At 37.0% G+C, this 19,807-nt stretch overlaps 2 protein-coding genes across 4 annotated transcripts in view; one reads left to right on the forward strand and one right to left on the reverse strand.

Moving 5' to 3' along the window:
• LOC120430222 (putative peptidyl-prolyl cis-trans isomerase dodo) overlaps positions 1–19,807 on the reverse strand; it is a 277,938-nt gene that overhangs the window by 160,692 nt on the left and 97,439 nt on the right. The window lies entirely within an intron of this gene.
• LOC120425156 (glutamine synthetase 2 cytoplasmic-like) overlaps positions 1–19,807 on the forward strand; it is an 84,571-nt gene that overhangs the window by 63,899 nt on the left and 865 nt on the right. For 2 of the 3 annotated variants that reach the window (XM_052710177.1, XM_039589586.2), the window contains exons 2-3: positions 14,936–15,117; positions 19,210–19,742. In XM_052710177.1, coding sequence (XP_052566137.1) covers positions 14,937–15,117; positions 19,210–19,742 — 714 coding nt within the window. In that variant the 5' untranslated portion in view covers position 14,936. Of the gene's footprint in view, positions 1–10,420; positions 10,553–14,935; positions 15,118–19,209; positions 19,743–19,807 lie in introns of those variants that run through there. The other variant, XM_039589585.2, reaches the window with a different exon arrangement.

The raw sequence follows: 19,807 nt of genomic DNA on the forward strand, positions 1-19,807 counted from the left end.
TTCAGTGATATTAGATTTAAAAATAATAGACCAGATTGTTTACACATTCAATCATATTTTGCCATTGAGATTTAATTTTCAAATGTAGATAAACAAACATCATCAAAGTTATCGCGACAATGGAAGAAAATCTTGAGATTTACGATTTATTTTACGATTATCCTTGTACTGAAATCACTGAACTGACCAAAATTGATAAAATTTAAATGGCTAATAATTTGATTCAATTTAAATATTTTATTGTCGTTGAGATTATTCCATTCAGAGTCAAAAATGAGTAGTGCTCAAAAGCAAAAAAAAAACTCTAGATTTGTAATTGGCAGATATCAGCATTAATTTGGCTTTTTAGGGAAAATTGCTAAAATTTTAGTTTCGCAAAGTTCCTATCGCTTCACCCAAAGGAAAAATATATCTCAAAATCTGCAACAGTGGATTTGCTGCAGAAAATGTCACATTTTATAACATTTTTTGCAGCAAGCCCCTAGATCATTTTTGCCCGCGTGTAAATATTTCAGCGATCTGCAGTTCTCACCAACACATATAATAGGGGGATGGCGTCGCTATTTTTAGACCACTTTTTCCACTTTTTCTCATCGAAACCGACTACTTTATCGACTTCATTTTGCTGGGCGAGATAGGACGCCGTCTATTTTTAGACGATGACTCAGCACTTTTACACTCTTGCGCTTAAAAAAACCAGGTGGCAGCACGATGTAACGCCACGTCCCTATGCTGGCCCGTCCCCGAGCAACACTCCAAAGAGAAGCATATGTTGGTGCTCTTTCACACACATTTCATCAAGCGTCCATGGCGCGGTGGTAGCGTATCGGATCAATAACCAAAAAGTTGGTGGTTCAATCCTCGTTCTGTTAAAGGTTTTTTTGTGAAATACAACCAAAAAGCCGTCGGTAATGTCGATAATTGTCGGTAACGGGCAAAAATGTCATACCCCTATATCGCAAAAAATGCATGAGGACAGTTTTCATGCAGATTCTGATATACTTTCATGCCGCCATGCATCACAATCATGCGACCGGCGTTTGGGTGTTAAAATATTTTAAATTAAATGTTATATATTTTTAAAATACCTGGAATTATATTTTTGTATATTTATCATTTTAAATTTGAAACAAATATCATATAAAATTATTTTTCATCATTTTCCGGAATCTGGGCCAAATCAGGACAAATGTAAGCAATTTGTTTGCAAAATGTTTTGAATGACTTCGGTTAAAACAGGAACAGAACAAAACAATTAGTTCACTGATTTCCAAATACATTATTATAAAATCTCCTGTACCTATTCAGACTGTTTTCCACAGTTGGCGGTAGTAACTTATAGATAATTTGTAAAATATGTTTTATACCCAAGTAACCACAAGCACTAAATTGAAGTATTTATTCAGTACTAAATCAGCACTCGAATGCTTTGAAGTAGTAAATAAGCTTTGCGAATGCCTCAAAGTACCAAAACTTTGCAGCATTACAACTGGCATTAAATCACCATTTACGACCTTGAAAATGTGCTTCAAAGCATTTGATGTTTATCAACAAAGTAACCCATCCATACGGGAAACATTTCAGCCAGTCACGCTGTTATTGACTTTTATCCTTCTCCCGTTATACTGTTCCAATAAGCGTGCGGGCTAAGGCGCATTTCCCCCAGTGTGTAACAGTTTTATTTTTGCGTGAACTGGGTTCAATTCCCGCTGACTGAAGTTTTTTTTTGTTTTTTTTTTTTTTGTGGAAAACTGCAGCCTGTAATTAAGCCAAATTTTTCAAAACATATACCCATAGCACAAAGGACATTATCAAAAGTTCTCTGGTAAATTGAATGACTTTTCTCGCAAGCAATAAGCTGCTTTCCGGATGTCTGATACACTTTGTGAAATTTTGCCAACCGGTGGACCAAGCACTCCTCGGAAAAACAGTTTAGGTTAGCCGTTAGCCATTACTTGTCCCTATTAACCCCAAGCCTTCCGTAATTGATTGTACTATACTTGACTGGATGGCCGCAATTTACTGAGTGACTCGTCAATAATTTTCGTCCAACAAAATGACAACGGGTTTTTCTCATGAACCAGAAACTCGAAACAGCAGAATGAAAGTCTTCCTTAATGTTCGATGCATCAACCACATCGATTAAAATTTTCAAAACAAACACTCATTTCAGAATACATCAGTTGGCTGGCGCGCATCCTGGAGATCGACGAAAAAAATGCAAGAATAACATCAAAGTGTCACACTCACACATGAAACGCAACAGAAGAAAAAAAAAACAAAGGAGGCCCACCACCAAGTGTGTGGAGCAGCTAGCTGTCCTTTTTTTTCCCCCAGCCTTGACGTCGATAAAGCAGTTTTTTTTGTTCGAGCTTTCGGTGAGGCATTAAATCGGCATCACTGTGCGCCACTTGAAATATTTCTCAAGGGAAAAGTGCTGATTTAATGTTTTGAAGCATTATTTGCTGGTATTAAATGCCAATATAATGCTGATTTTATGCCGCTATTTAGTGCCTCGCGGTTGCGCGCCAGCCAACTGATGTATTCTGAAATGAGTGTTTGTTTTGAAAATTTTAATCGATGTGGTTGATGCATCGAACATTAAGGAAGACTTTCATTCTGCTGTTTCGAGTTTCTGGTTCATGAAAAAAACCCGTTGTCATTTTGTTGGACGAAAATTATTGACGAGTCACTCAGTAAATTGCGGCCATCCAGTCAAGTATAGTACAATCAATTACGGAAGGCTTGGGGTTAATAGGGACAAGTAATGGCTAACGGCTAACCTAAACTGTTTTTCCGAGGAGTGCTTGGTCCACCGGTTGGCAAAATTTCACAAAGTGTATCAGACATCCGGAAAGCAGCTTATTGCTTGCGAGAAAAGTCATTCAATTTACCAGAGAACTTTTGATAATGTCCTTTGTGCTATGGGTATATGTTTTGAAAAATTTGGCTTAATTACAGGCTGCAGTTTTCCACAAAAAAAAAAAAAAACAAAAAAAAACTTCAGTCAGCGGGAATTGAACCCAGTTCACGCAAAAATAAAACTGTTACACACTGGGGGAAATGCGCCTTAGCCCGCACGCTTATTGGAACAGTATAACGGGAGAAGGATAAAAGTCAATAACAGCGTGACTGGCTGAAATGTTTCCCGTATGGATGGGTTACTTTGTTGATAAACATCAAATGCTTTGAAGCACATTTTCAAGGTCGTAAATGGTGATTTAATGCCAGTTGTAATGCTGCAAAGTTTTGGTACTTTGAGGCATTCGCAAAGCTTATTTACTACTTCAAAGCATTCGAGTGCTGATTTAGTACTGAATAAATACTTCAATTTAGTGCTTGTGGTTACTTGGGTAAGCTCTAGTTTTTCTAGTCATGTCACATAAAAAAATAATTTAAAAAAACATGAAAAGCTTATGTTTTTAATTTGAATCACATTGGATAAAATCCAAAGCACAACAAAGAGTAACAAAAATCCATTTTTAATTTCTTTTAAGCTATTTAAAAACTGCCGTCCTTGTTAAGTTTAGATTATCACCAATTAATGTTATTGAGTTTATTCTATGATTTTAAGCTTGAAAAACATAACAAATATAATAAAAACATAGATTTTATGACTGTATTAATAATAATATTTTTCCCGTTTCCCGGGAAATTCAACACCCGGGAAAATTGGACGCCCTATTTGCTTTACCAAATAACAGACCGACTCGGTAAACTCGTTGGATAAATGTACGACTCGTGTTGAAAAAAAATATTTTTGCAACTTGCTACATAAACTACTATTAAAACACGGATATAATATAATTTTTATTTTTTGTATTTTTTGATTTTGACTTTTTGGCCAGAACTGAACAGTCCATTAAAAAATGTTCGTAACTATTCAAAATCCTGTAACTTTTGATTGCATTTTCTGATCAGTTTGGTGTCTTCGGCAAAGTTGTATGTATTGGAGGACTAAACAGGAAAAATGATTGCCGATTTTTTAATTGAATTTATATGAAAATTCGATTTCCCATAATCTGTATTTTTTTAAATGATTGAATTTTTTATTTGCTTTTGGCAGTTGCAAATATTTTTTGAAGTTTATGTCTCTTGACTCTGACCAAAGTCGAGGGGGGCGACAAAATAAAAAAAAATATCCAAATTGAAAATTCTACATCTGGATTAAAAAAAATCAAAATATTTTCAATCGATTCCAAACATGCTTAAAATGATTTTAAATGTAGTCAAAAAAATGTGTTTAAAAAATTTATTTTTTTTGAAAAAATATGTCTTTTTTTCGACGATATTGAAGGGGGGAAGGGGGGGGGGGCGACATAAACTTTGAAAAATATTTGCAACGGCCTTAGAGGACAAAAAACTACCGTAAACCGGGGTAACTTTGATAGGTTTGAGATGTTTCCGCAAAATGAAGAGTTCAAATTGAATACGTACGAAATGGTATGGTCGTCTTCGTCCTCTGGAGAGATATCCATAGGTTTGGATTGGCATTGTGGCATGATCTGCTGGATTTATTTGGTGTTTTTCGATCGAGGTCGTTGGCTTGATTATTGTTATTGCTGCTGTTTCTTCTGGTGTTGTTGCTGTTTTTATTACTTTTGCTGATGGTATTGGTGATGGTAGTGTTGGTACTGGTGGTTGTTGTACTGGTGATGGTGTTGTTGTTCTGGGTGTAATCGATGTATTTTTTTTTATTTCGGCACACTTCTTCCCGTGATGAAGTGGTTTTGCACAATGGCGGCAGGTTTTCACTTGCTGGTTGTACATAACGTAGCCCCATTCCTCCTCTACCTGAATAAAGCAAGGAATGGGATTCTCCAAAACCATCCGGACAATTCTAACTCCATTCGGAATTCCGGGGAAATATTCCCGCCAGACTTCTCTCCGAAGGGACCTGACTTCTCCGTAGGCCTCGAGATAGGTGGCGATTAAATCGTTTTGCATGTGCGGCAGCAAATCGTGGACGCGAACTTGAATGCATCCTACCTTGTGCTTGAGGTTGTGTTGGTCAACTAGGTCCCAAGCTTCCTCCGGCGTTCCTAGCTCGATGATGACGTGGTTTCGGGTGTTGTTTAGTTGTACGTTTTTTAATCGTTTTAGGTCCAGTTTGAGTTCCTTGGTGATGAACTTCGATACGGATTCGATGTCCGGTCTCACCGGCATGACGATGAAGTCAATCACGACAGCGTTCCGGCGATATTTCGGCATGGCGAACGATTTTTAACACGGCCCCGGCAGGGGAAGAAAAGAACTAAGGAAATCCGTAGGTGCTAGTGTTTACGACCGACAGCAGCAAGAGCGAGCTGTCGTCTAATTCAAACATTTTTAAGGTAACAAAATGGAATCTCACGGACAGTTTTAGAGAAGTGTTCAAAGTCCTTCAAGAAGAAGTTTTCATAACATTTCGAAAAGTTTAGAAAATTAGTTTACTGTAATTAGACAAATGTTTGTAAATAGCATCGTTTTAACATTCTCAAAGTGTTATTAATTTCTCAATGTAAATGATTTCGAATCGCAATTTTGGATTCTTTGGACAATTTTCCACTGGAAGAAGATAAAATAAGTTTGTTAAAAATAAATATTATGTGTTTTGAAAACATAACATCCAAATATCCAAAATATCAAAATTTCGGGGCATTTTCAGTAGAACAAATTTTATATAAAATGTGAAAACTTTTGATTCGTGCTTCGAATTATGTTTCAAATGCTTTATGAATCGATAATTTTATAAACAAAACTAGCTTTAATGAATTTTAGACAACATTCAAACTTTTTAACAATTTTAACTAAAATTTACATGTATTTTGTTAAAAAGCTAATAAACTTAGTCAACTAAATATAAACATTGATTTTTTTTAAACTTTATCAGCTACCTAAGTGATTTTAAATTTCAAGTAAAAAATGAAATTTTAGCAACTTGAATCATATTTAAACAAGAAAAACTATGACTGCCAAGGTCACTCCGGAATTCGAAATAAGAATTTTCAACGCAACAAATTTTTTAAACACTATTGAAGTAACTTTTTTACTAAAAAAGTGCATGGACTTTGTGTGGTACATGTTTTAAAAACAAAAAATCCCGAGACAAAGCTTACCAGTTGGAAATATTCCAAAAACAAATTGAAATCCAATCAATGTCACCGCGGTTTACGGTACTGAGAGTTTGATTTAACTGAAAAAAAGTTTTTCGATTTCTTTTAAATAGCGTCCATTATTTCATAAAATTTACATTCAAGATTGGACCTTTGTGGTTACTGGAAAACAGCGAATAAAAGAAAAAGAAACAAGAAAGTAATTTTTCAGACTCATCCAAACAGTCTTTTATTTTCTAGTATTAATATCTCAGAATCTCAAGGTCCACATTTGTAGAGGTTTTTTTTTTTTCAAAGTTCCAATATATTTTTTATTTTATTTTTTGCTTTTAGGGTGTTTTAGAACACCCCTGACTTCAGACGGTTTCAAAAACACCCAGAGACAAAAATTTAAAATTTTACTTAGGCCGTTGCAAATATTTTCTGAAGTTTATGTCCCTCGACTCAGACCAAAGTCGAGGGGGGTGGGGGGTTGGGCCAAACAAATAAAAAACTTTAAAAATTGAATTTACGAGCCACGGTTCTAACACTTGAATGAAAAAAAAGTGTTTAAAAATGCATTATACATCTGTCCAGTTGTTTTGCAATCATTAGTTTACAAAATACCTAAGTATTGACGAAAATTTATTTTTTTGCAAAAAAAAGTTTTTGCGGTGCTGTACATTGGAATTTTATAGAAATTTAAAATATTTTTAATCCAGTCCAAACATGCTAAATATTATTATCAATGCAGAAAAATGCGTTTTAGATTGTTTTTAGTTGATTTGACTTTTATTTTCATTTTTTTGAAAAGATATTTTTTTGCCCCCTGATTTTTCGGACCAACTATGAAGGGGGGCGACATAAACTTAGAAAAATATTTGCACATGAAAAATATTTGCCTTATTGAATTTAAAAAAAAAACTCTAGATTTGTAAAATTTTCTGATCCCCTCGAAAAAAATTAAAAAAAAAATAGAATCAAGCTTAATTTTTTTAAAAGGCCAAATATTCTATATTACGCCCTTTTTAAATGTTAGTGTTTTCTCCAAAATATATTTATTGTTCTGGAAATACCTATTGCTTTAACCCTCTACAACCTAACCCCGCCTTTAGACGGGCTTCGATCTAAAAAATCACCAAAAATCAATTTTCCAACCGATTTTTGATCTTTAAAAAGAATTGTAAAGAAGAACTCTTAAAATTTTAGAAAATGTCAGGGTTGGAAGTTTAACTTGTTTTACGTGACTTTGCCAATGTTTTTTAAAAATGTAATTTTTCAGGGGTCAACTTTGGCAGTGTTTTTTTTACTAACATTTCCTATATTTTCAGTAAAACGAAGTATGCAGTAATTTTTGTAGTGTCCCAGACAACACAGCAAAAAATCCGATCGTAAAATCGCATGCAAAAGCATGCACATAACCTTTGTGAGAAAAAGCAAGTAATATTGTATGAGAAAACGTGTACACAAAAAGCATGTACCGAAGAAAAAAAATCAGGTCTGCTCACCCCAAAAATAACATCAATCCGGCGAGAGTCATATTCTGATTACCAAGTCCGCGCCCCAACTCACTTGGCTATTTCGCCGCTATAAAAATAGTTGGATCTTCACCGATGTAGCTGTAGGTTCCCCATACATCGTATGCAGTTAACACAGTATACGACGTACGGAAAACCTACTGTTACATTGGCATTGATCCGACTATTTTCACAGCGGCGAGATAGCCGAGTGGGTTGGGGCGCAGACTTGGTAATCTGAGTATGACTCTCACCGGATTGATGTTATTATTAGGGTGAGCAGACCTGATTTTTTATTCTTCGGTACATGCTTTTTGTGTACACGTTTTCTCATACAATATTACATGCTTTTTCTCACAAAAATGATGTGCATGCTTTTGCATGCGATTTTACACAGAAATTTGTTGCTGTGTATACCTCTTCGCATTTTTTGCTATTTAAATGATGATGATGCCATTCTATAGCAGAAAATGGGAAAACATGCAAAAAATTGAAAAAGTGGCTGTAAAAACGTGAAAAAATAGATAGGCAAAATGTAATAATATTAGGTGGTAGAATAGGCCAAATACTACCAAAAACAAACATAAACTTAACAAGATAAATGCCAATTAAAATACTTAAAATAAAACAAGAACAACATAAAACAACACCCAACTGGCAGTCGCATGATTGTGATGCATGGCGGCATGAAAGTATATCAGAATCTGCATGAAATCTGTCCTCATGCATTTTTTGCGATATAGGAGTATGACATTTTTGCCCGTTACCGACAATTATCGACATTACCGACGGCTTTTTGGTTGTATTTCACAAAAAAAAACTTAGCAGAACGAGGATTGAACCACCAACTTCTTGGTTATTGATCCGACACGCTACCACCGCGCCATGGACGCTTGATGAAAAGTGAGTGAAAGAGCACCAACATATGCTTCTCTTTGGAGTGTTGCTCGGGGACGGGCCAGCTTTATATGTGTTGGTGAGAACTGCAGATCGCTGAAATTTTTACACGCGGGCAAAAATGATCTACGGGCTTGCTGCAAAAAATGTTATAAAATATGACATTTTCTGCAGCAAATCCAATGTTGCAGATTTTGAGATATATTTTTCCTTTGGGTGAAGAGAAGTAAAGTTTTTTGTAGAACAAAAGTTGCTCAAAATGACCTCCAGAAGAAGGGAAAAATAAAAAAAAATCGAGAAAAAAATTTGGACAGTAGAGGGTAAAAACATTAATACACTCAACCCCCGGTGGTTGGTCACTTTTTCGTTTGACACTTTTTTAATTTGTACCCCGTTGGTTGGTCAAAGTCAAACTATAAAGTGACGAACTGTCACTTTTTACACGGCGTTCACGCACACTATCAAAACAAACGTTTGATAATGTGCGTGAACTCCGTGTAAAAGGGGTGTCAAACTAAAAAGTGACCCCGTTCGTTTGACAACAGTTGGTGTCAAACCATCGGGGTTTGAGTGTATCGGATAAATTAATATTGGAGTAATGTGATAAAATTACATCAACATATATCTAAACTTTGCATAACTCAAGACCGGTAAATTTCCGGCATCACCTTCCAGCAGTGTCAAGGTCAAGTTAGCTAGCTCATCCCAAAATAGAAAGATACGAAACATTAAAAAAAAACTTTCCACGCACGACTGCCACTACAAATTACCAGCAACTGTCTAATTACTTAATAGGCCTACAAAGGTGGGAAGTAAAAGATTGACTGATGGATTCCATCAGTGTGTCATCTTTGGCGGTTTCCTGGGATACTAGGAAGTTTGTAATTTGTAATTTAGAGAGTTGAGTTTTTTTAAATTTAATTGTAGTTTGGTTAGCTGAAGACAAATTTAAAAACATATTAGTTATAATTCAAGGTTAATACAATTCTCTGATCTGAAATTCAATCTAAATTACAAGTGCAGCAGGCGCAGCTGATCGATCGACTGCCATTGAATATCGGGTATTAAAGGGTAATAAATAACACGCAAAAAGCACGATACTATTCACACCCTCACGCCAGATGCGGCTAGTGTGCTATAGAACATCTAAATATTCGTAGACTATAGTGTTGTAAATTGCACCAGCGTAAATGCGCACCATTTATCACGCGGGTGTCTTCGTTCACGATGGGAAAATGCAAATCATCAGCCGCGATGCAATGAATTAAAAAACAAACACGGTTTTTCATGAATGCACTCGAGGAATACTAATTGATAGTGCAGCTTCAGCGAGCGATACTGGTGAATTGAACTATTAATATTGACACGATAAATAACACATTTTGATTACCAGATTAGAACTTATTCATTTTAATGAAATATTTTCTCCTGTTCATTGCCCGTCCAGAGGGAAAGCAAAGTAAATCGAATAGAAAATATGATTTTAAATGCAATACTTAAGTTTAAACCAACTTAACTACACCCTAATTTTCTGGACAAACATCGCAGGCAGATTTAACTAACACAAGTTTAGATAATTTGCTAACATGTCAAAACCGCCTAAGATATCTAGAGATAGGGTATTGTCTTTATTTGATTGTATTTATTTTGATTGAAACCCACCGTTTACACTAGAAAAAGCTAAACAACCAAAATTTAAAAAAATGGACATAAGTTCAAAAACAATTAAAGTGTAAACCCAAAATTTAACCAGTTACCCTAAGAATCAGCTGCCACCGGACGGGATCGTGGTCGCTCTTGATAATTTCTAACCCGTGTGCAGAACACCGCAAAGGTTTTCCACCATCCACACCGTCACAGATGCGAAAATTTTCGCACCTTCGGCACCCATGTGGCACCGGATGGATAAAAGTGACTCGCGTGGCCACGGCCCGGCCATCCTCAGTCGGACGGTGGCTGCTGAGCTTTAAAGAGCTGAACGCTGGTGGAAATTTTGTCAAAAATCGTTTTTTTTTGTGAAGTGTGAACATTTAAAAAGTTTGGCAAAATGGTGAACAAGTTTCTGTGAGTTGCTTTATCAGACAAAATTAGTGTAATGTGTTGGATAATTAAAGTTCGAAAAAGAGGATTTGGGATTTTTTTTTTCGCGAAAAGTGCAACAAGACTAATAGAGTCTAGAAAAGTGTGGTGATTCAATAACATAAAATGGACATTTTAAGTGTTGGCGACAAAGCGTTTATAATATTTTGTTTGAATGAAAATTAATAATTACGATCATAAATATCATTTGACTGATTGACTTCTCCACACAGGTTTTTTTTTTTGTTTTACAAATTAATGGACTTTTAATGACAAAAGTGCTTTGAAAATATTCGTACATCTGAATCCAGAGAATGAATTTTGTGGTCGATTTGATGACTTTGCCAGTGTTATAGATTATTTCAAAGAAAAATCAGAAAGCACCCAAAACTTACTCTTGGCAGTGCCTTAGTTGCAAGCAATAATTATTCCAAAATGGATTATGACATAACACACAGCTGAAAGGATCTTCAAAACCATGTTATGTACTTCAAATGAACTCATTGTAATTTGATTTTTGCATATGGGTAATTCTCCGCCAACTCACACAGCAGTTGCCCCGACCCCTCTTCGATTTGCGTGAAACTTTGTCCTAAGGGGTAACTTTTGTCCCTGATAACGAATCCGAGGTCCGTTTTTTGATATCTCGTGACGGAGAGGCGGTACGACCCCTTTCATTTTTGAACATGCGAAAAAAGAGGTGTTTTTCAATCATTTTCAGCCTGAAATGGTGATGAGATAGAAATTTTGAGTCAAAGGGACTTTTATGTAAAATTAGACGCCCGATTTGATGGGATACTCAAAATTCCAAAAAACGTATTTTTCATCGAAAAAAACATTGAAAAAGTTTTAAAAACTCTGCCATCTTCCTTTACTCAACAGTGAAATTTTTTGAACAGGTAATTTTAAGAGAAAATAAATGTACTTTTCGAATCTACATTAACCCAGAAGGATCATTTTTTCATTTAGAACAAAAATTTTCATTTTAAAATTTCGTGTTTTTTCTAATTTTGCAGGGTTATTTTTTTTAGAGTGTAACAATGTTCTACAATGTTGTAGAGCAGACAATAACAAAAATTTTGATATAGAAACATAAGGGGTTTGCTTATAAACATCACGAGTTATCGCGATTTTACGAAAAAAAGTTTTGAAAAAGTTGGTCGTTTTATTCATGCCCGTTCATGGTCTACCCCGACAGACACGGACGACGAAACAAAGAGAAACGCAAAATGTAACTTTTTCAAAACTTTTTTTCGTAGAATCGCGATAACTCGTGATGGTTACAAGCAAACCCCTTATGTGTTTATATCAAAATTTTTGTTATTGTCTGCTCTACAACTTTGTAGAACATTGTTACACTCTAAAAAATAACCCTGCAATGTTAGAAAAAACACGAAATTTTAAAATGAAAAATTTTGTTCTAAATGAAAAAAATGACCTTTCTGGGTTAATGTAGATTCGAAAAGTACATTTATTTTCTCTTAAAATTACCTGTTCAAAAAATTTCACAGTTGAGTAAAGGAAAATGGCAGAGTTTTTTAAAACTTTTTCAATGTTTTTTTCGATGAAAAATACGTTTTTTTTCGGAATTCTGAGTACGCCATCAAATCGGGCGTCTAATTTTACATAAAAGTCTCTTTGACTCCAAATTTCTATCTAATCACCATTTCAGGCTGAAAATGATTGAAAAACACCTCTTTTTTCGCATGTTCAAAAATGAAAGGGGTCTTACCGCCCCTCCGTCACGAGATATCAAAAAACGGACCTCGGATTCGTTATCAGGGACAAAAGTTACCCCTTAGGACAAAGTTTCACGCAAATCGAAGAGGGGTCGGGACAACTTTTCCCGATTTCATGTGAGTTGGTAGAGAATTACCCCTAATAAAACCAAATCAAAGAATTGAAAAAATAAATTAAAACAAATTTGATCCAATTTTTAATAGTCTAATGCAAAAATAAATTGAACTTTTTAAAAAATATTCAATTCTAGCTCTAAAAATATTTTCCTTTTTTTGAAAAATTTCGGAAAATTTCAAATTTGAGGTCCAGTGTTTTATGCAAGATCCCGCCTAAATAGCGATTTGGATTCTTTTTCGCCCTTTTTGGACCCACATGACGTGATTCGGTCAACTATTAGGGGATTGGCTTAATCCCTGAGGAGATTTGATCTCAATCCTGTATTTTGTAAACGCTTAGGAAAAAAATATGCTATATTCTAGAAATCGGTGCGAAATTAGCTCGAACTTACTGTGGAAAAACACATCATAAATTTAAAACAATGTTCAGGCTCCAATAAACTTTCAATATATCTTTTTCTATGTTTAGATTTGCTGAGAAGACAATCTAGATTTGTAAAAATATATTTTTTTATGCATGAGTTGTTTGGTAAACTTATCAATTCATAAAACTAATGCATTTATTGGTTTAATAGTATAGAGAGCAATAATTTTTGCATTTTTACTTTCATTGAAATGTTTATTGTCAGGTTTATTTTTTTTCAATAAATCTTCGAAAGAGTTATCAGCACTTAAATTTTGAAAAAAAAGGGCTGTCACGATCATTTTGTCCATCCCCTGTAAGATTTTTGTCTTGATTAAAACGATGTTAAAATTGCTCATTATATTGTTCACAACAATAAAGCTTAATTATTTAAGCGCAACTACACTTCGTACGATCACAAAGAGTTTAAAATTGATTTTTTTTTATTAAATAAATCTTTGCATCCTTTTTTGGCAGTCTTATCTTAGGTCTTAGACAGCTCGTTTCCAAATACAAGATACAACAAAATTATAGCAAAGATGTACAATAAATCCGCAATAACTTTTCAATAGGGCTAAAATTGCTTGATTCAGAGCCTCTTTTTAAATTGATATTTCATCAAAAAAAAACCAGAGTCAGTTGTGAGCTATAGGGATTTCGAATATATTAGGCTGGTACAAATTTTATTTAAAGTTTTTGTCTCCCACCCCCTTTCTTCAAAGTTGGCCCGAAAATCAGGGAGCAAAAAAATTTTTTTTTTCAAAAAACTTCAAAATTTCAATGGAATTTGAAGTGCAATAAGCTGAAATCAATTTAAAATGCATTCCCCTGCGTTTATAATCGTTTCTAGCAACACACAGAAAAAAAAATCTTGGTAATATTACATCTGGGAAGGGGTACATCTTTTATGTCAGAAAAAAGGTGTAATGTTACCTCTGAAAATGTGTAATTTTACCACTTTGCTGGTGTAATGTCACTTTTTTAGTCTAAATTGAGGTAAAATTACATCATAAAAGAGGTAATATTCAACCTTCCAAAATTACAGCTTCCAAATTTACATTATTTTTTACTGTGCAGCCACAAGAGAGACATTCTATTTCATTTGAACTAAATGGCAAGTTTATGGCTTAATATCAAAAAGGAAAAACAAAGCCAAGACAGATCTGTTTTGATTGTAAGCTTGATATTTTTCTGTGCAATTGCTGATTTTCAATTAACCCTCTACAACCCAACCCCGCCTTTAGACGGGCTTCGATTTACAAAATCGCCAAAAATCCATTTTTCAACCAATTTTTGATCTTTAAAAAGTATTGGAAAGAAGAACTCTTAAAATTTTAGAAAATTTATGGGTTGGAAATTTTACTTGTTTTATGTGACTTTGCCAATGTTTTTAAAAATGTCATTTTTTTAGAGGTCAACTTTAGCAGTGTTTTTTACTAACATTTCTTATATTTAAGTAAAACGAAGTATGCAGTAATTTTTCTAGTGCCCCAGACTATGCCTCTACGCATTTATTTACAATTTAAATGATAATGGTGCCATTTTATAGCAGAAAATGTGAAAAACATGCAAAAAAATTGAAAAAGTTACTGTAAAAACATGAAAAAATTAGATAGGCAAAATGTAATGATAGGAGGTAGTAGAGTAGGCCAAATACTACCAAAAACAAACATAAACTAAGCAAGATAAATGCAGATTAAAATACTAAAAATGAAACAACAAAAACCTAAAACAAGAGAAGTAAAGTTTTTCGTAGAACAAAAGTTGCTCAAAATGTCCTCCTGAACACGGGAAAAATAAAAATTTTCGAAAAAAAATTTGGGCAGTAGAGGGTTAAGTTCGATTAAAGCATCATACTAGTTTGAATATTCTATGTTTTGCATCACAAACCGGCGTGGTATTCCGTCAGCCGAGAACAACAATACGCTAATTAGTAATTAAACCCATTTACACCCTCACCCCATGTCATATTATATAAACAACTGTGCTATACTAAAACGTATAGTTCATAAGTGTGGCAAATACAACAGAACAAATGCAGATGGCCTTGTACAGCAAACTTTACTTATACATAACTGTAATTTTGTTTCTTCTCTCCCACCTTTGCAGAATGTCGAAAACGCTGGAGGAATCCCCGAACGCGCACATCAACAAAACGCTCATCGAGAAGTACATGAGCCTGCCGATGCCCGAGGGCAAGATCCAGGCGACGTACATCTGGATCGACGGCACCGGCGAGCACGTCCGCTGCAAGGACCGCACGCTGGACTTTATCCCGGACAAGCCCAGTGGTGAGTGCTTAGATTGACCCCCCCCCCCCTCAAGTTACGAGTTCTGTGAAATGTTCTCCATGAAACTGTTAATCTACCTTGAAATCTTCAACGTAGACAACACCACATCAAGTCTCGTAATTAAAGTCTCTCAAGTTCAAAGTCAAATGCGGTTTACGACGTTTTTATTGCAAAAACGGAGAGATTCGCAACACGCTGTTATAGCCGTAAACGGCTGGTTCGTACTCTAACAGGTTGTCGGTAAACCGTTTTATCCGAAGCTTCGAGTATGAATGACGTGTGACGAGACAGCTCGTTGACAGTCAGGTCACCAAATTCTAATCAATTACGATAAACTTGATGTTGGAAATGATTTTGTTCATGTTGAACAAAATTCAGGAACATCTTATAGCTGCTAACTGACATATTGAACCACTTTCTAAGAACAGCTGAGTCGTCGTCAGTATTCAAACCAACAAACGCAGCATATGGCATGCGATCTTCACGTGTCTGCCCGAGCGCAATTCCCCTGATTCAATCCGCGAAGATGCACGTGAACAGCTGATGCAATTAGCACGTAACGCCCACACTCGCTGAACTCTGAGTCAGTATCGCGTTCGTATATCGCGGGGACTTTTGGAGATTTGATTAGAGCCACAACACTTGACGCCAAGGGATAGCCGTAAATATTGACCGTCTGAGGTGTACGACCGGCAAACTGAACCGCTTGAATGGGCGAAGGAAATGTGCAATTGAGCGCGGCAAATATCTGGTTACCTCCGGTGTACACAACACACACACGACCAATCAAACAGTGCAACTATTCTGTAAACAAAGGGTACATTTCCCAGAATGAATCCCCGTCCGCCGCTGAGGACGTCGATCAAACATGACCGCTGTACATCTCTTCACGGAAGTGTATAGCTAGTGAAAAATTAATAGACTTTTCTCCAATTACGACCGACCCACGCGCGTCGTCCTGACCTTAGGGTGTCCATGTCAACTTAGGAACACACCATCAAGGTCTATAAATAACCTCCAAACGGGCTGTGAGCGGTTCGGTGAAGGTCGGCTGTAATTTTCCTACTGCGAATTAGCAAACTAGTTCTAGACCTGACGACGACTACAGAGCAGAGACGCACTCGGTGCGATGATGCATTGCAGTGCGCTGGATATCAGACGCCGTAAGATCTTGATTTGAATGAGTAAATTAACGATTACAACAGTAGAGCACACAGGTCGTGTCGTACCGTCAACTGGGGCGAGTTTGGACAGCAGTTTTGACCATGTTGTCCCGCCCGTGTGGATCAATCGGACCGCGCACTGGACTCACAATCCAGAGGTCGCCGGTTCGAATCCCGCGGCGGGCGCTCTAAAATTCTTTGTGTAAATATGGGTATTCGGCGCCGTCGCTCCGTGCCATACTTTCATACACTTAGGAGCCCAGGGCGGCGAAGTCCTTGTAGATAAAAAGGAAGACACTAGTGGTTGGTACTAGCAATGGTGGCCGACAGCTATAAAGTCAACTTCGTTTTCGTTTTGACCATGTCAGAGCACAATATTTTTATTTTTCTGGTTGGTTTCGGATAGAACAGACTCAGACCAACAAAATGTGTACACCCATTTCCAAATTAAAAACCTGTGAGTGCTCTAAACACTGCTGTCCCTATTCATACTGTAGTCCCGATTCACCCCAGATGACGGTATTTAGTAGAACAACAATTTAAAAACAAGTTTGGAACGACATATTTTACAGTTTCCAATTTACCTTGTGTCCCGGCCTAACCTAGAGGTTAGGTTGTTCGTCAGGTCAGTCCAGGTGTAGGAGTCGATCCCACAGAAAAGGTATACAGTCCAGACTCGAATATCCGAAGGCCTTGGCAAAATTTCACTTCGGATAATCGAATCACGAAAAAAAATAATATTTTTTTCGTTCTTATTTTGATTGTTGAGTAGGGTGCCCAGAATATGGGACATTCTTTCAAAACCTCGCTCCACAAGCTGAATATTGTTCCTTGACCTATTTTAGGACTCTGTGCCAAATATGAGCAAAATCGGACAACATTTACCCGTTGATACTCGAAGGTGAAGTTTGTATGGGAAAAATCAAAAAAATGTATGAAAAACCCAACTTTCTAACGGTTTTGTCTGCCGGGTGCGCTACTTCCATCCAAATATTTCCAAAAGTGAGATTCTCATTAGCAATTTAATGTTCTACAACTTTATAGAACATACCAAAGCTGTAAAACTTGATCATAAAAAGTTATAAGCGAATTAAGTATCTAGTAATTAGGAGCGGCCGTGGCTGACTGGTTACGGTGTTCGCTTTGTAAGCGAATGGTTCTGGGTTCGATTCCCATCTGCTCCCAACGAGAAAGTTAAGAACACATTAATTTGAAATGATGAATATGAACGAAAAATCAAAGTCGCTCGAGGCGGGGTTCGATCCCCCGTCCTTTGGATTGGTAAGCAAAAATGCTAACCACTAGGCCATGACGACTTGGTGAGCTTGGACTGGAATTAGGAATACTATTACAGAGAGCGGGTTGTGGCGCTATAACCACGGCAAATAGTGTCCAGGGCATTCGTGGAAATACAATGTCCCATCCCAGAGGGTCCCGGAGTACCAAATCTTCTTAGCATGGTGCTCCCAACGAATACAACCAAAAATCTCGGAGCGTATGGTGGTGTGTCCCCACGCTTCTTCCTCCCCTGTCGATTCAGAATTGTGTTGTTGTTCGAACACTCAGTGCTCAAACTCAACCCAATTACGAGTCATCTCTGCGATACGGCTTTACGCAGTAGGCCTGGCCGCTTTAACGCTTGTGATGTTTCAATGCATTCTAATGCAATGGCGCACTACAAAATGTTAATAAATGACAAGAAGAGTGCTAGGCGTCATCTAACCTAAGGCACTCTCCAGGATCCCTTCGAAAGATTGGCTGCGCTAGGGTCTGATTAGATTAGATTAGACTTGGTAGTAGTATCTAGTAACGTTATAATCATTGAGCAAACTTTTTCAAACAATCCAACCTTTCAGAAAACTTATTTAAGAACCTCGAAATAAACAACATTTGCGTGGTTTTGTCAATAAATTTACATTTTTGCTCATAATTCGAAAAATACAATGAATTCAAACGTCGTTTTCGGTATGGTGATGTTATTTGACGTCCTTTATAAGACCCTTGCCTTACAGTTGGTCTAAATCCATTCTAAAGCCCAAAACCAAGGGTGGCCCGTTCTTTCTGCCCCCATGGTTCATTCTGCCCCCCTGCCCCTAACTAGAAAACAGCAAATTTTATATAAAAAAAAAAAAACATAAGGCTCTTTGCAAATTCGATTGCAAATTTAATTTTGATTTAAAAACGAATTTGAACTATTTTTTTGGTCCAGGTAGGCCGATATTTTATCCAAAAATCTTTCTGCTAAGCCAGATTTTGCACTATCTCACACTATGGCTCAGAAGATGTAAATTATAAAACATATAAAAAAATCAAAAATAAAAAAATCATATTTTGGGAATTTAACTTTAAGTGGTAAAATGTAGAATAAAAAACGGAAATATAGTCATTTCATGTACCTATCTTCCGAAAAGTACTAATAATACCCTACAATTTTGGCGAAAACACCAAATCGATCAGAAATCCTCTCTCAAGATACAGAATTTCATACATTTAAATATCCATTTCCCCAAATTATATGGGGACTTGTGAACATGAGCATGGTTGACTGCCAATGAGCTGATACTCCGTTATTGACAGATCAGCTGAAGTTAAACAATGAATCAAAAATAGGGAGCCAACCATCGTTCACTGTTTAACCTCTGAAGATCCCTACTTTATTAGTCAATACCGGCGCCCTCCCAAGAAGCCTGCAGTTTTACAAAAACGAAACGAAAATGAACACAAAAATACCCGGACTGCGCGTCCCCTCTTCCAGCGCACCCTGTATGACCAGTCCCCAAAATTATATAGAGACTTGTATGGAAAAACTAATTATGCAATTTGACTTCTTTTGACATAGGGACTAAGTTTCATCCAAATCAAAAAATACAAAAAAAAAGTTGATTTGCTCATAAAACTTTATCTTACTTTTTCCCACCTATCTCCCCAGACCTTCCCATCTGGAACTACGATGGCAGCTCGTGCTACCAGGCCGAAGGCCACAACTCGGACGTGTACCTGCACCCGGTGGCCATCTACCGGGATCCGTTCCGCCGGGGTAACAACATCCTGGTGATGTGCGAGACGTACCGCTTCGACGGCCGCCCCACCGAATCCAACAAGCGACGCACGTGCCGCGAGGTTTGCGACCAGGTCGCCGGCGAAAAGCCCTGGTTCGGAATCGAGCAGGAGTACACCCTGCTGGACATTGACGGCCGTCCACTTGGCTGGCCAAAGAACGGGTTCCCGGGACCTCAGGGCCCGTACTACTGCGGCGTCGGAGCGGACAAAGTGTACGCTCGGGACATTGTTGACGCGCACTACCGGGCCTGCCTGTACGCGGGGGTGAAGATCTGCGGAACTAATGCGGAGGTGATGCCAGCCCAGTGGGAGTACCAGGTGGGACCGTGCGAGGGCATCTCGATGGGCGATGACCTGTGGATGTCGCGGTTCTTGCTGCACCGTATCGCCGAAGAGTTTGGTGTGAGTTGGGGCTTGAAAAGTATTGGCCGCGAGGACTTCTCTAAGTTATTTGATTTCGCTTCTTG

This window comes from Culex pipiens, chromosome 1 (assembly GCF_016801865.2).
Source record: "Culex pipiens pallens isolate TS chromosome 1, TS_CPP_V2, whole genome shotgun sequence".
NCBI lineage: Eukaryota > Metazoa > Arthropoda > Insecta > Diptera > Culicidae > Culex > Culex pipiens.